This window comes from Oryza glaberrima, chromosome 8, assembly GCF_000147395.1.
Source record: "Oryza glaberrima chromosome 8, OglaRS2, whole genome shotgun sequence".
NCBI classification, from domain to species: Eukaryota; Viridiplantae; Streptophyta; class Magnoliopsida; order Poales; family Poaceae; genus Oryza; species Oryza glaberrima.
In genome coordinates, this window is record NC_068333.1 from 12,614,136 (window position 1) to 12,627,720 (window position 13,585).

The 13,585-nt window shown below is 40.7% G+C and overlaps 1 protein-coding gene across 2 annotated transcripts; it reads left to right on the forward strand.

The window, feature by feature from the left end:
• Positions 1 to 2,413: 2,413 nt before the first annotated feature.
• Positions 2,414 to 11,702, forward strand: LOC127783289 (LEAF RUST 10 DISEASE-RESISTANCE LOCUS RECEPTOR-LIKE PROTEIN KINASE-like 2.1). Of its 2 annotated transcripts, none has more exons than XM_052310531.1 (4): positions 2,414 to 3,110; positions 3,249 to 3,439; positions 9,521 to 9,589; positions 10,228 to 11,702. In XM_052310531.1, the coding sequence occupies exons 1-4, from the start codon at positions 2,512 to 2,514 to the stop codon at positions 11,313 to 11,315; spliced, it is 1,947 nt and encodes a 648-aa protein (XP_052166491.1). In that variant the 5' UTR covers positions 2,414 to 2,511; the 3' UTR covers positions 11,316 to 11,702. The 2 variants fall into 2 exon arrangements, with proteins under 2 accessions (XP_052166491.1, XP_052166492.1); XM_052310532.1 differs by having other exon boundaries at positions 9,524 to 9,589.
• The last annotated feature ends 1,883 nt before the right edge of the window (positions 11,703 to 13,585 follow it).

Sequence of the window (13,585 nt, forward strand, 5' to 3'; positions counted from 1 at the left end):
ATTATTTATAATACATGATAACTTACAACATAGTGCAATTTATTCTTTGATAAAATCTATGTATGATGTTGAATGAAATGTAGCGAATTAAAACATACCTGATTGCTTCGAACGATCCTACGAATTAAAACATATACACGCCATTAGGAGTTGTATTTAAGACTAGTCTGGCCAAACAATGGTTACCGCCTCCACCCACCGACTTTGGTGAGGCATTGACATGTGGGCTGCTATATCGGTTCCCGAGTGTTTGGTCCCACTTTGAGTCGGTTTGAGCTGATTTGCGAGCCTCTCAATCCGTGTGCTCACACGTGATTCGCCGGAGGTGTGTTTCCTTGCATGTTGTCTCATTTCCTTCATTTTATTATATACTTCTTACATTCACATTAGTTCCCCAATCCTAATGCAACTACATTATTTATTATTGAAGTCTTGGATATAACGAATTAACGATATACTTCTGTTTGATCAGTTTATGATCAATTTTAGAATCTGTAAAAACCCCTTGTTCGAGTGTAGTTCATTTGTTTAGTTGTTTGCCGGTACAATATACGATCTATGGTTAAAACATGTCGGAATGATTAAAGGCGTTGCCATATAGTCAATTGTTTCCTCCATATGGTCTATGGATAAAATTCTAGCCAAAACCGAAAACACAGTTTCAAGGAAAGGATTAGAGGAAGCAAGGGATACATTCAGCCCATATGGTTTGAGTGACATGGTAGGTATCTACTCAATCCCTCACTCGACAGATTCCCCGTTTGGATTAAATATAGGAAACGAATAAGCCCTAACTGAAAATTGTTACCCCTGACCTAACCAGGGATTGACCTGGCTTGGACAAACAGCTTCAGGGTTCACATTTTTCTCACTTTCGATCAGCTTTTCTGTGGTAATGTATTCACACTTGGCTCCTCATTGACCACTTATATTTATAGACTCATTTGTCATTATTCTGTCCCTCTCATGTTTCTTCTATAGCTTCACTCATTGCTCATCTTTCATAAAACCTGCACATGAACTGTGTCACCCACTATTATGTCTCATCGCTCATGTGGGCTGGCCCAACAAGTGATGTCTTCAGCCGGCCGTAGGGATCGGAAGTGCTAATGGGCGATCGATCGCCCGTGACATCGGTAGCGATCGATCGCCCTTCTCCTTCCCTCCCTCCACCTGGTTTTCTTTTTTGGCATCGCATTAATTTTCTATTTTAGTAAATTTATGCACCTAAAGTTTATACACCTCAAGTTTACACATCTAAAGTTTATACACCTCAAGTTTACACATAAAGTTTAGAGACCAAAAGTTTATAAGTCAAAAGTTTATATATCCGATTCAAATTCGAATTTGAATTCAAATATTTTTTTATATATAGTATTTCTATTCATCTAAAGTTTATAGACCTGAAGTTTATAGACCCAAAGTTTATAAGTCAAAAGTTTACATGCCCGATTCAAATTTGAATTTGAATTATATCGGGATTCAAATTTGAATTTGAATTCAAATATTTTCTATATATAGTATTTTTATGCATCTAAAGTTTATAGACCCAAAGTTTATAAGTCAAATTTGAATTTAAATTCAAATATTTTATATATAGTATTTCTATACATCTAAAGTTTATACACCTAAAGTTTATAGACCCAAAGTTTATAAGTCAAAAGTTTACATACCCGATTCAAATTTGAATTTAAATTCAAATATTAGTTTATAGGTCAAAAGTTTACATACCCGTTTCAAATTTGAATTTGAATTTGAATTTAAATTCAAATATTAGTTTATAGACTCAAAGTTTATAAGTAAAAAGTTTACATACCCATTTTAAATTTGAATTTTAATTCAAATTTGTATGGTGTAGTAGTAAGAAAAGAAGGGGAGATAAAGTAGTAAAGGGGAGGCGGGTGATCGCTTGGGAGGGGGAGGGAGCGATCACCCGCCCATTAGGAGTGCCCGGGAGGGATGGCGGATGCTAGTGGAAGGGGCAAAATGATTTTTTTTCCTCCACTTTTGCTACTTCTAATTTATTTTTCTTTCAAATTTTGTACTCATATAGAAAACAAACTAGTAAAAGCAGATTTTTACGTGGAAAGTGGGACTGCCTACTTACGCCTCTACTTGCCGGTCATGCTGCTGAGTGCCAACCACCGATTTTTCTTGGCAGATAAATTAACACGTAAAATCGACAATTATAGTTAACAAATATCTGACTATGAGTCTACTCTGACGACCCGTGATAAAACGAGTGTAGTTATAATAACGAACAAAAATGACAACACGTCATTGTACCAATATGTAACAATATATATGCGTGACCGTGACCAGGCCGGCACAGCGAAATTCTATTTGTCAATCGTCCCATTAGTCAATCGCTATACGACACGTACAGGCTGGTGTAATTCCATTTGCCACAAATTCTTTTTCCCCCAAGACGCGGGAAATTATTCCCATGATAATAACAGCAGCAAAGCCGCAAAGCAAGCCAACGCCACGGCAGCTCGGCTCCGATCGGCTATGGCCATGGCCGGCAATCACCGAAGCTCACAGCTACACCTCCTCCTCCTCTTCTGCTGCACCACCACCCTACGCGCCGCGGCGCTCTCCTTTGACTACGATTTCTCCGCGGACGCCGCGAAGAACTTGGTGTTCATGGGAGACGCGGCCCACGCCGGCGACCGGATCAACCTCACGAACCTGGGCGTCTGGAGAGCCGGGCGCGTGGCGCACCGGCAGCTCGTGCGGCTCTGGGACGACGACGTCGGCGGCGGGAGGACGACCACCACCAGCTTCACCACCGCCTTCTCCTTCGCCATCGGCCGCAACTCCACGAACCAGCCGGCGGACGGCATGGCCTTCTTCGTCGGGCTTCCCCGCGACAACCTGCCGCCGCACTCGGACGGCGCGTTCTTCGGGCTTCTGTCCAACAACTACTTCGGCCCCTACGGCTCGCCGCGGACCGTCGGCGTCGAGTTCGACACCTTCAGCAACCCGATGTGGGACCCCGAGGGCACCGTCGATCACGTCGGCATCGACGTCAACACCGTCACGTCCAAGAACACCACCGCGATGCCGACGTTGAGCCTCCTCGCCGGCGTCATGCGGGCCGAGGTCAGGTACTGTTAGGAAACGACCCAATCCACTTCAGCCTACGCTTCGCTCCGGCCCAAGCCTCCGGCGACGGGTCTCTGCTTCGCTTCGTCCGAAGTTAATCTTTACATGTGTGCAAATAAATTTGGATCACAACTCAACAGTTACGACGCCGCCGCGGCGAGGATGGCGGTCACCCTCCGCACGCTCGACGGGATGAGCTACAGCGTCGAGGCGGCGGTGGACCTGAGAGCCGCCGGCTTGCCGCAGGACGCGGCCGTGGGGTTCTCGGCGGCCACCGGAGACCTTGTCGAGTCGCACCAGCTCCTCTCTTGGTCGTTCAACTCAAGCACAGGTATATACTGCCGCAAGTACTTTTCTATCAAATCTAGTAAATTACGAGGCTTTAATTAATATCATTGAAAATAAGAGTAAAAGTGTGACTTTTCAGCAGTTAAGGAATAAGAATAGCAATGTTGCTGAAAAGTCACATGCCAAAACATGTCTTTCATTTAAGCAACTACTTTTACATGTGTGAGCTTAAAATTTTGTTCTATCGAACTAGCACTACCAGAAACAGCCCCGACAGTCCAAAACCGTCAGGAAAAAACAAATCCATATGCCAAGAATTTTTTCTGTAGCCTTGACGGCTGAATACAAACATATTATAAATGTTAGCCGTCAGGTATAGCTGAGTTTCTGGTAAGGTAGGATATATATTACTAGGTACGATCTTTCCTTCCAACTAGGGAAGGACCTTCGGTGGCACTACTATAGAAAATTGTCATCTGTAATGGATCAATACGGTCCGTCGGTGATAACTAATTTAATAGGTCATAATGGGATAACAAAATTTATGTATATAACCTGTCTACCTAGATTTAAATCATGTTGTGAACAATAATTAAGCAATTATGTGCATTTATAGTTAAAAACTTATCATCTGCATCTGAGTTTTGGCTTGCATACCCTTGAGTTTTGCTTCATCTCTTATATGCCTTTCAGAGGTTTTTTTTTTTACAAGACCTTTCAGTTTTTTTTAATGTCTCACATGCCCATTATGTTAGCTCTTCCAGGAATGGGTCTTAATTTTTATTGAAATAACTATATTACCCTTTACTTATTACACTAACTAATAGATCCTCCTCCTTTTATAAATCAAAAGTGTAATAGATCCTCCTCCTTTTATAAATCAAAACCACAAAAAGGGAAACTGTTTCAACTATATGGATTTTTTTATTAGTGAGGCAAAATTATCCAAATTGACAAACTGAAAATCGCAAAATATAAACATTCATATTATTTCAGCCGATGTTGTTGAAAAGCAATTATTTTTTAAAAGTTTCAATACCAAATCTTTTGGTTTGCATAATCTGTTGTTTGTACTCAATTTGGATTAATTCAAATTTGATTTATCCAAATTGACAAACTGAAAATCGCAAAATATAAACATTCATATTATTTCAGCCGATGTTGTTGAAAAGCAATTATTTTTTGAAAGTTTCAATACCAAATCTTTTGGTTTGCATAATCTGTTGTTTGTACTCAATTTGGATTAATTCAAATTTGATTTAAATTTTCTCAATAGTACAAATTTATTTTCTATTTTCATTGTTAAAATATTTTAGTTTTTCATAATTTCAATTTTTTTCAAACATACATTTTGGTTTGGAGTAGGTAGTTTTGCACTCAGTGTTATGAACCAGCGGCAATATGGTCTTTAGAGAACATATCATGGTGGGATATTGGACAACTATGGAATGGGCATATAGGGCCGAAAAAGGAAGAAGTGAAACTGTAGACCCCCGTTTTTATAATAGGAATCACTCGTGTTAATAGTACCATTTCCCTGGATCAAGTAGTCTAGTACTCACGATTACATTGCTGAAATATCAAGTGCGCATACAAAGATTGTCTAGCGCGAATTATTACATCATAGGCCCGCAGGCAGTCTTAGAACATAGGACCAAACGGTCTGGAATACATCCCAAAAGCATAGATAGATAAGCAGTGGAATCAAGGCAGCGGCGACACCATTGCCACCGGCAACGACCGTAACTAAGACCTACGGAGCGCCGTCGTCCTCCGCATCCTCCTGAAGATAAGCATAGGGATCCTCCTCGACTTCATTGCCATCCACTGATTAAATTTTGTAATAGCAAGAGTGAGTACCAACCGTACTCAGCAAGCCACCACAACAACGATGCATATGATAGAGGATATACAATGAACGGTTAATGGTTTATTTGCATAAAGCCAATTTTGCAATTCTTTTCACAAGTCTAAGACCTAGCCTAAACTGATCAAATTTTATCTCCATAGTTCATTAAACAGCGACGGTTCTGTCCACCATCCATTGTGATCCCAAGGATAGCTTCCCGCCACTGGTCGTCATAGTTTTCTGGGGTCTACCCCTTCTCGCTTCTCGAGAAGTTGATCCAGCAGTCGAAAAATCATCATGCATATCCCACCCATCATTTTAAGAGTTTAGAGTCTAGCCAAGTGTAATACATGTCCCGGTGCTCAATATCCGCGAGCACGGCTATTCGAATAGATTTGGTTTACTCACACTGTAGTGGATGTACACTTTACCCATACTCTGCGACTTGCCCAACACATGAGCCTACGTCCCAATGAATGAGACTTGCCACGAATGAGAAGGGAAGACTCACACATGCATTAAGTTATAGTTAAGTTTAGGTTTACACATGGCAGTCCTACCGATGGCGACACCACTGTAGGCACCCGCCCCTCGCGGTCCTACCAATGGCTGCCCCACCGTAGGCCCTGCCTCACACCCATCAAGAAAACCACTATGTAGGGATACTGCCTCCGCTCGGCTATTTACTCCGCTAGGTCTATACCCATACGAGAAGTACGGTTGTACGGGGGTCGTTTCATACTTAGCTTCATGGCTCGGTCCTTAACTGACCAGGGACAGCACTAGCCTTTTCCGGACACCACCCAAGTACCCCAGCCGTCCCAGTCGAAAACAGTGTTTAATTTTATTTCTCCTTTCACAATTCATGTCATCCTTGTCATGGCAATGTGGCGCTCATGTCTCCACATGCCGCATCTCAACTACCTTCCCTAAGGTAGTTGCCCAAGCATTTAGCACTTGATAAATATGAGAATGCATGATTCTAATTAGCATGACTAAGCATTTGTTCAATATTGACTAAGTACACACGATAGCAGGGTTTACAATGGTCATACAGATAATCAATATCAAGGCATGGCATATATAACAAGTAGGACATTCATATTCATATATATAGCATGCAATTTTATTTAAATCAACATAATTTTCGCAATAGGTTCAACATGCTCAAAGATTAGTGATGACTTGCCTTGATCGCAGTCTTGCTGTCCCTGCTCCTCAATCGACTCAACAATTCCCTCGGAATCTAATTTACGTGCGAAAGATCGGATTTGAATTTAATTAGCATTCAAATAAATTCACCAAAAATTCAAACAGTGCAAATAAATTTGAGAAAATGATACTATCAGATAGATCTTGATTTTAGATGAATTTAGGTTCAAGTTTCATTCAATTCCGAGTTAAAATGAGTGAGTTATGCTAGTTTAAAGATTCAAATTTGAGTTAATTCGAGAAATTGTGAAAAGTTACTGTTCCTAATTCATTTGTTTTTATTCCGATCTGCAATCCATAAACCACAGAGGCTGGCACGTGGGCCATCTTCCTATTTCTTTTCTCGGTTTTATTTTCTAATGGAAATCACGCTGTGTCATTGACAGGTGGGGCCGGCACTTTTAATTAAGGGTAATCCGCTCCTTTTAATCACCGGTGGGTCCCGCTTGTCATTGACAGCAAACATAATATTGACTTTAGTTAGATTTTCTAATCAACCGGACCCACGCGTCATAGACTCGGCTAAACATCATTAGGGAGAGGATTAACGTGCGCTAACTACTATGTGGGTCCCACATGGTTTCTCTCTCTCTCGTTCTTTTTCTTTTTCCCTGTCGTCTTCTTCCTTCCGCTCGCGGCTGAGCCGAGAAGCGGCGCGCGACGGTGCAACGGCCCGAGCCGGAACGGCTCGGCGCACGGTGGGGCAAGTGGCGGCACACCACCGGAGACCCTCCGGCGGCGGCGGCGAGGCACGGCGACCCCCCCGACGCGCGGCGCGACAGCGCGTGGTGGTGCCGAGATCATGGGAACGCCGGCGGCGCAATGGAGATCGATTCGAGTGCAACCGGCTATGATTTAACCATCAAGGGTTCATAGGGAGTGCAGAAAAGCAATAACCTAGCCTATGCTGCATTGGAACGAGGTCTCTCCACGGCGAGCTCAACCATGGCGCGGTGGCGGCCGGAGTCGGCATGGCTACGGCGGCGTGCACCCCAAATCGAGGGGGCCGCTGGCTTCTAGGTGTCCAGGCGCTACTACAGGCGTGAGGGCTTACCACGGAGTGACGGAACGGCGAAGTTAGACGGCGCGTGGCGCGGTGCGGTCGAAATAGGGGCAGACGGCGGTCGGCGACGGTCGCAGGTGTTCGACGCTCGTCCTCCCTCGCGTAGCGGCTCCCGGCTCCCTCCAACAGCAGCAACAGCAACGCGGACACCTCCTCAACACACCCCGCCACCCACACCGGCCGAGAGGCCCTGCGGCGGCGGTGCAACCCCCGCCCACCAGGTGTTCGACACCCGGCGGCGGCGCGATTTTGTTTCTCTGAGATGGAGCAAGAACTCTGGGAAAAGGGGAAGCGAATGAGGGGTTGATTTTGGATGAGGACGGGGTAGGAGTGAGCTTATAACAGCGAGAGGAAGGGCGATTTCTTAATGGATAAGGATAATCGATGACTCGGCTTTGGTTCGATCTCACCCAGGTTCTGGTTCAATGTACAAGCGCGGCATGATTGCCTACGCGTAGTATACAGGAGAGGTCTCGCTAGCTAGGAAAAAGGGCACCGCATTACCCATCGGTCTCAACCGGGGGCGACAAGATGGAGACGCGACGGGGATGCGATGGCGACAAGAGCGACGGCGATGGGCAGTGGTAACAGCCGCGATAGGGGGCGTAAGGCTATGCCCTAGGGTGACGCGGGGTCGTCGTGGCGGCCGTTATCACTCCATCCCGAGGGCGACGCTCGAGGGGACGGGATGACGCGGGCACCCGTGGCGGCGCAGCTTTGGCGCGGGCTTTTGGCGGCTCGGTCGGCCGCGGGCCCACGCGGCGTGGCGCGACGCGGTGAGGCGCACGGGCACGCCTAATGCGGCGCACGGGTCTGGAAGGCAGGCGCGCGGCAAGGCACCGGTTGGAGAGGGCGGCGTCGGGCGTTCGGTCGGTTAGGCACAGATCGAACACCTGGCGCGCAATGAACAGTAGCAACCCGAGAAAAATCACAATTAGGGCCTTCCTTTGGTTATTTGCGTGGGTAGTTTTCAGATGATTCAATCCCCACATTTCTCTAGGGAATTTACCTATATTTCAACACTTCTAATCCTGTGATTTACTGCACCCCATATTAATAATTAAGTTTATATTTCCAACATATGTTTCTTATTTTCCCTATATTCTAGGTTTTAGTATTTGTCCTTCCATATCAACATAGTTTGTTTTCTCATCTTATTTGATTTAAACAATATATTTTGCAACAAAGAGACGAATAACACCAGCATGATGCAAAAGTTTTAAAAAGTTTGAAATTTTAGTGATTTTTATTAGTAGGGATTTTTAGGATGTTACAGAAACTTAGGGGTATGAAGCAGATATAGGGAAAAAAAATTCAAGGGCATGCATGCACAAAGTTTTCTCTCCGTGAAAATTCGTTTTTTGAATATAAAATCTTAATATTTATGCGTTCATTATTGACTTAAGACCATGTTGTTTAACTCCACATATTCTAATTGTCATTTGTTTGAGTTTGAGGGAATAACTTCGATCCCAATAAAGTTAGGCAGTTTTGTCTTGATACATCAATATGATACTGTTATGGAATTTTTGCTTTTTAAATTAGTTATACTAATTAAAAGTTGAACACAATAAAATAAGAAATTGAAAGTTTCTTTGAAATTGTTCATTTGGAAATTTGAAATAATCAATACTAACCAAAATACTGACCTAATGTACTTGTGTCACTTTGTAGTCCATGCAGATCAATATTTTGTATGTAGTATCACTAACCCTGTTATATAAGGTAAATTAAAATATATGTCACGTAAATCCTGTATCACGGGAACAACCCATATGCAAGCATATATATGGATGCCAACAAACAGAACGTATGAATGTCATTAATTAAGGGTGTGTGGTTAAATTAACTAACATATGTTATGTGTTTGTAGCAAGTAATACAACAGGATTAGTGAACGGGAAGGACGGGTATCATTTATACAATAGATATTAGATTAGTAAATAGTCAATACTAAACCAGAATGAAAGAAACATTACAAATTGCTTGTAATTTTTCAGCAGATGGATCAGTCTCTTCAACAGGTTCTCCACTTGTTTCAGAATCAAAAAAGAAGAGGATAAAAACATGTAAGGATCATTCATCCCAACCCTTTAATTTGTTCTTTGCTTCTTTAATCATTGTTGATGTTAAATTCTAATTTACCACGGTTTGTAGTTAAGAACAATTTTGAACTGTAGAGCAAGAAACTTCTTTACATATGAATAATTATTAACCCAGTTATATATAAGGTAAATTCAAAATCTCACCTAAATTCTGAATCATGGGAAAAACAAATCATATGCAAGCATACGCAGATGCCAACAAAGCAACATGCATGAATGTTAATAAATTAAGTACCAGCCTAGCCATTTGTTTTGGTTGTTTTAACATTTGAACTGGTTATCATGCAGTGAGGTCTTGTTTAGATTGGACTTTATTTTATCAACCTAAACTTTGATCATGTAGGTCTTGTGGTAACCTACAATTCAATCTACAATATAAAAATATGATCTTTCTATGCTTAAGGTTCCTCATGACATAACTGTGGAGATATTTATACCTCTTTGAAAAAAATATTTTTTGTGCTTTGTTATGGACCTTATTTACAATATGTTTTTAGCTTGTGTTCATTAATTACAAGGTACTAATACCTATTAATATCTCCCAAGATTTTATGAAAATATGTGTAGTTTTTTCATGCCTTGTGGCTCTAATTCCTTTTCAGACATAATAGCTTCTACATCAAGTTTATTGGGGATAAGCGTATTAGTCCTTGCAGTCTTCCTAGTTTACAAGAAACATAAGTGCTTGCTCCCCTGGCAAAGATCAACAACCGCACCAAGACTTCATTCACTCCTACGATCACAACTTAAAAGTTACACTTATTCTGAAGTTCGAAAGATGACTAAATCTTTTACTCACACCCTTGGTAAGGGTGGATATGGCACTGTTTACAAAGGCAGTCTATCTGATGGTAGCACAATAGCAGTTAAGATACTGGAAGACTCCAACAATGATGGGGAAGACTTCATTAATGAGGTGTCCAGCATTGGCAGAACATCACATATCAATGTTGTTACTCTATTAGGACTTTGCCAGCATGGATCAAAAAGAGCTCTCATCTATGAGTATATGCCAAATGGTTCTCTTGATAAATTCACAGTTGGTGGAAATGACACCATGCAACAAGAGAAGTTCCTTATAAGCTGGGAGAAGCTATATGATATTTTGGTTGGAGTTGCACAAGGCCTTGATTACCTCCACCATTGGTGTAATCATCGTGTTGTATATCTTGACATAAAACCCCAAAACATCTTACTGGACCAAGACTTCTGCCCAAAAATATCGGATTTCGGATTAGCGAAACTATGTAAGCCAAAAGAGAGCAAAATCTCTATTGGTTGTGCAAGGGGAACAATTGGCTACATGGCACCTGAGGTGTTTTGGGGGCACCGTGGAGCAGTGACCACCAAGTCTGATGTATATAGCTATGGGATGCTGATTCTTCATATGGTTGGAGAAAGGGAAAACATCAATGCGAGCACAGAGAGTGGAAGCAAGTATTTCCCTGAATGGTTGTATGACAACCTGAATCAGTTTTGTGGTGTTCCTAGTGGAGGCATCGACGGTAGCAATTCCACATCAGAGGTTGCACACAAGTTAGTGATAATAGGGTTTTGGTGCATACAATCTGCACCTATGGACAGACCTTCGATGAGTGAGGTCATTGACATGTTTGATAGAAGCTTGACTGAACTGCAACTACCACCAAGAATCTCTTGTTGCGGAAATTATAATGAGAGTTTTGGATAATCGCTCCAATTGTAACATGTTCATCTTTATCCATTTGTCTTTAGACCACTTGATAAGATGAGGCTTCAACTTGACCAACCACATGAAAATTCAGACCTCCAACATGTATAGTCACAATAGCCTCATCATGATATTTATTTACTCCTATATGAATTATATATGTACCAATAATTTATTTTCCTACGATAAGCATCAACACTTGAGTACTTTGACGGCTAGGGAATTTTTTAAGTAAGTGTGTGTTTGAATCACTAGAGAAAACTCCTGTATCAGCTTGAAGGTAGATCATTATTTTAAGGAGATGGTCTCCTTTTATGTAACTGTGGATGAGTTGTTAACGACTACTCTTAATATAATTTCCTTTCTTTAATTGGAGGCAATACTGTTTGGTGGCATTTGGTATGTCTATGACAATGATGTGATGATCTTGTTCCGGTGTGAATATTATCTAAGTGAAAGTGAAACCTATTACTATATTAGTATAATTAATAAAAAGAAATATAAAAGTGTCTCAGTTATTGTAAAGACAAACAAAGAGACGCATAGAGCTAGCGTTGTAAATATATACATGCTCAGAGCTCCTCTGTAAAAACGTCTCTATGGATGTTGAGACGACGTTTCAGCGTCTTATTTTCTGTAGAGATGCTTTAGTAAAGCATCTCAATAAAATGAAAATGACTCTACGCCTCATTAGAGACGGTCTAAGATGTCTCTAACAAGAAAATGAAGCGTCTCCACATGGTTATTCTGTTGTAGTATGTGTTCCCTTAGTTCTATTTCTGTTGGTTGAATACATGTGTTTAGAGACATCCAAGTAGCAAATGTGCTACTTTGGCAGTTTTTCTTAGAACTGGCGATTGATATGCTGATTGTTCATTAATGGCAAATAGTACTCCCTCCGTTTCACAATGTAAGTCATTCTAGCATTTCCCACATTCATATTGATGTTAATGAATCTACATAGATATATATGTCTAGATTCATTAACATCAATATGAATGTGGGAAATGCTAGAATAATAAGCAATATTCCTGTTGTCCTTTCCTCGTCGAGTTTGCTATTCAGTTTCTATGTAAAGTCACTTAAGAGCACATTTGAAAATACTCCCTCCATTTATTCATATTATAAGTTGTTTTCATTTTTTTTCAAACTTAGGTTTGATAAAGTTTATTGAAAAATATAACAACATTTGTAACACTAAATTAATTGTATTACGTCTAACATAGAACATATTTAAATAGTTTATTTGTTTTGTGTTAAAAATATTGCTATATTTTTTTTGTAAATTTAGTCAAACCTAAATAAGTTTAACTTAGAAAATATTGAAACTACTTAGATAGTATATTTTATTTTGTCGTACAATATATAAATTGGTATATGTAAATGGGATCCCAATAAAACACACATATGAAAGTTTTTTTTACATGGGAAAAAGAAGGAAAATAATCCAAAATAAAAAATCGTGTTAATTAGTTAACACTTCAGAAGTACATGCAGATAGATATATTAAGCTTACTGGCTTGTTTACGACGTTCGAATTTTAGATGATCGACCGATTGGTAAGAAAGTTTCAGGAAGTCCGATAATTAGCGCAGTGCCACCAATATAAGTCGTGGTACACACCTACCACACCAGCTAAATGGGATTTGCACGAGTAGACATCATCAAGGTTTTTTTTAGTAGTGTTATATATCCATGTTACTTAATTAGGTGATCTACCATATAGATCATCAAGGTTTGCATTGCATGCAGCACATCTTGCATGATATCATTATAGCACGTAGCATCAGGATATAAACTGATCTGCAGAAAAAGCCACCGAACTTCGTGTCTGTCCCAACTAATTTTCTGGAGGCTTATATTGTCGATCACCAACGTAACCCCTTAAACTGGCCACAGGCTAGAACATACTCCCTCCGTCTCATAATATAAGGGATTTTGAGTTTTTAATTATACTGTTAGACCATTTGTCTTATTAAAAAAATTTAGAATTATTATTTATTTTCTTTGTGACTTGCTTTATTATCCAAAGTACTTTAAGCATGACTTTTATTTTTTATATTTGCAAAAAAAATTTAAATAAGATGAGTAGTCAAACATTACAAGCAAAAACTCAAAATCTCTTATATTATGGGACGGAGGGAGTTTATCAAACCTGCCAACTCTACTTGTACGGATGGTGTTGCCTAGCTAGTAATTAATTAATCCATAATTATTGGGCATTTCCAAGCAACTCTCCTCTTCCTCACCAAACCCTGATCCCTTTTAGA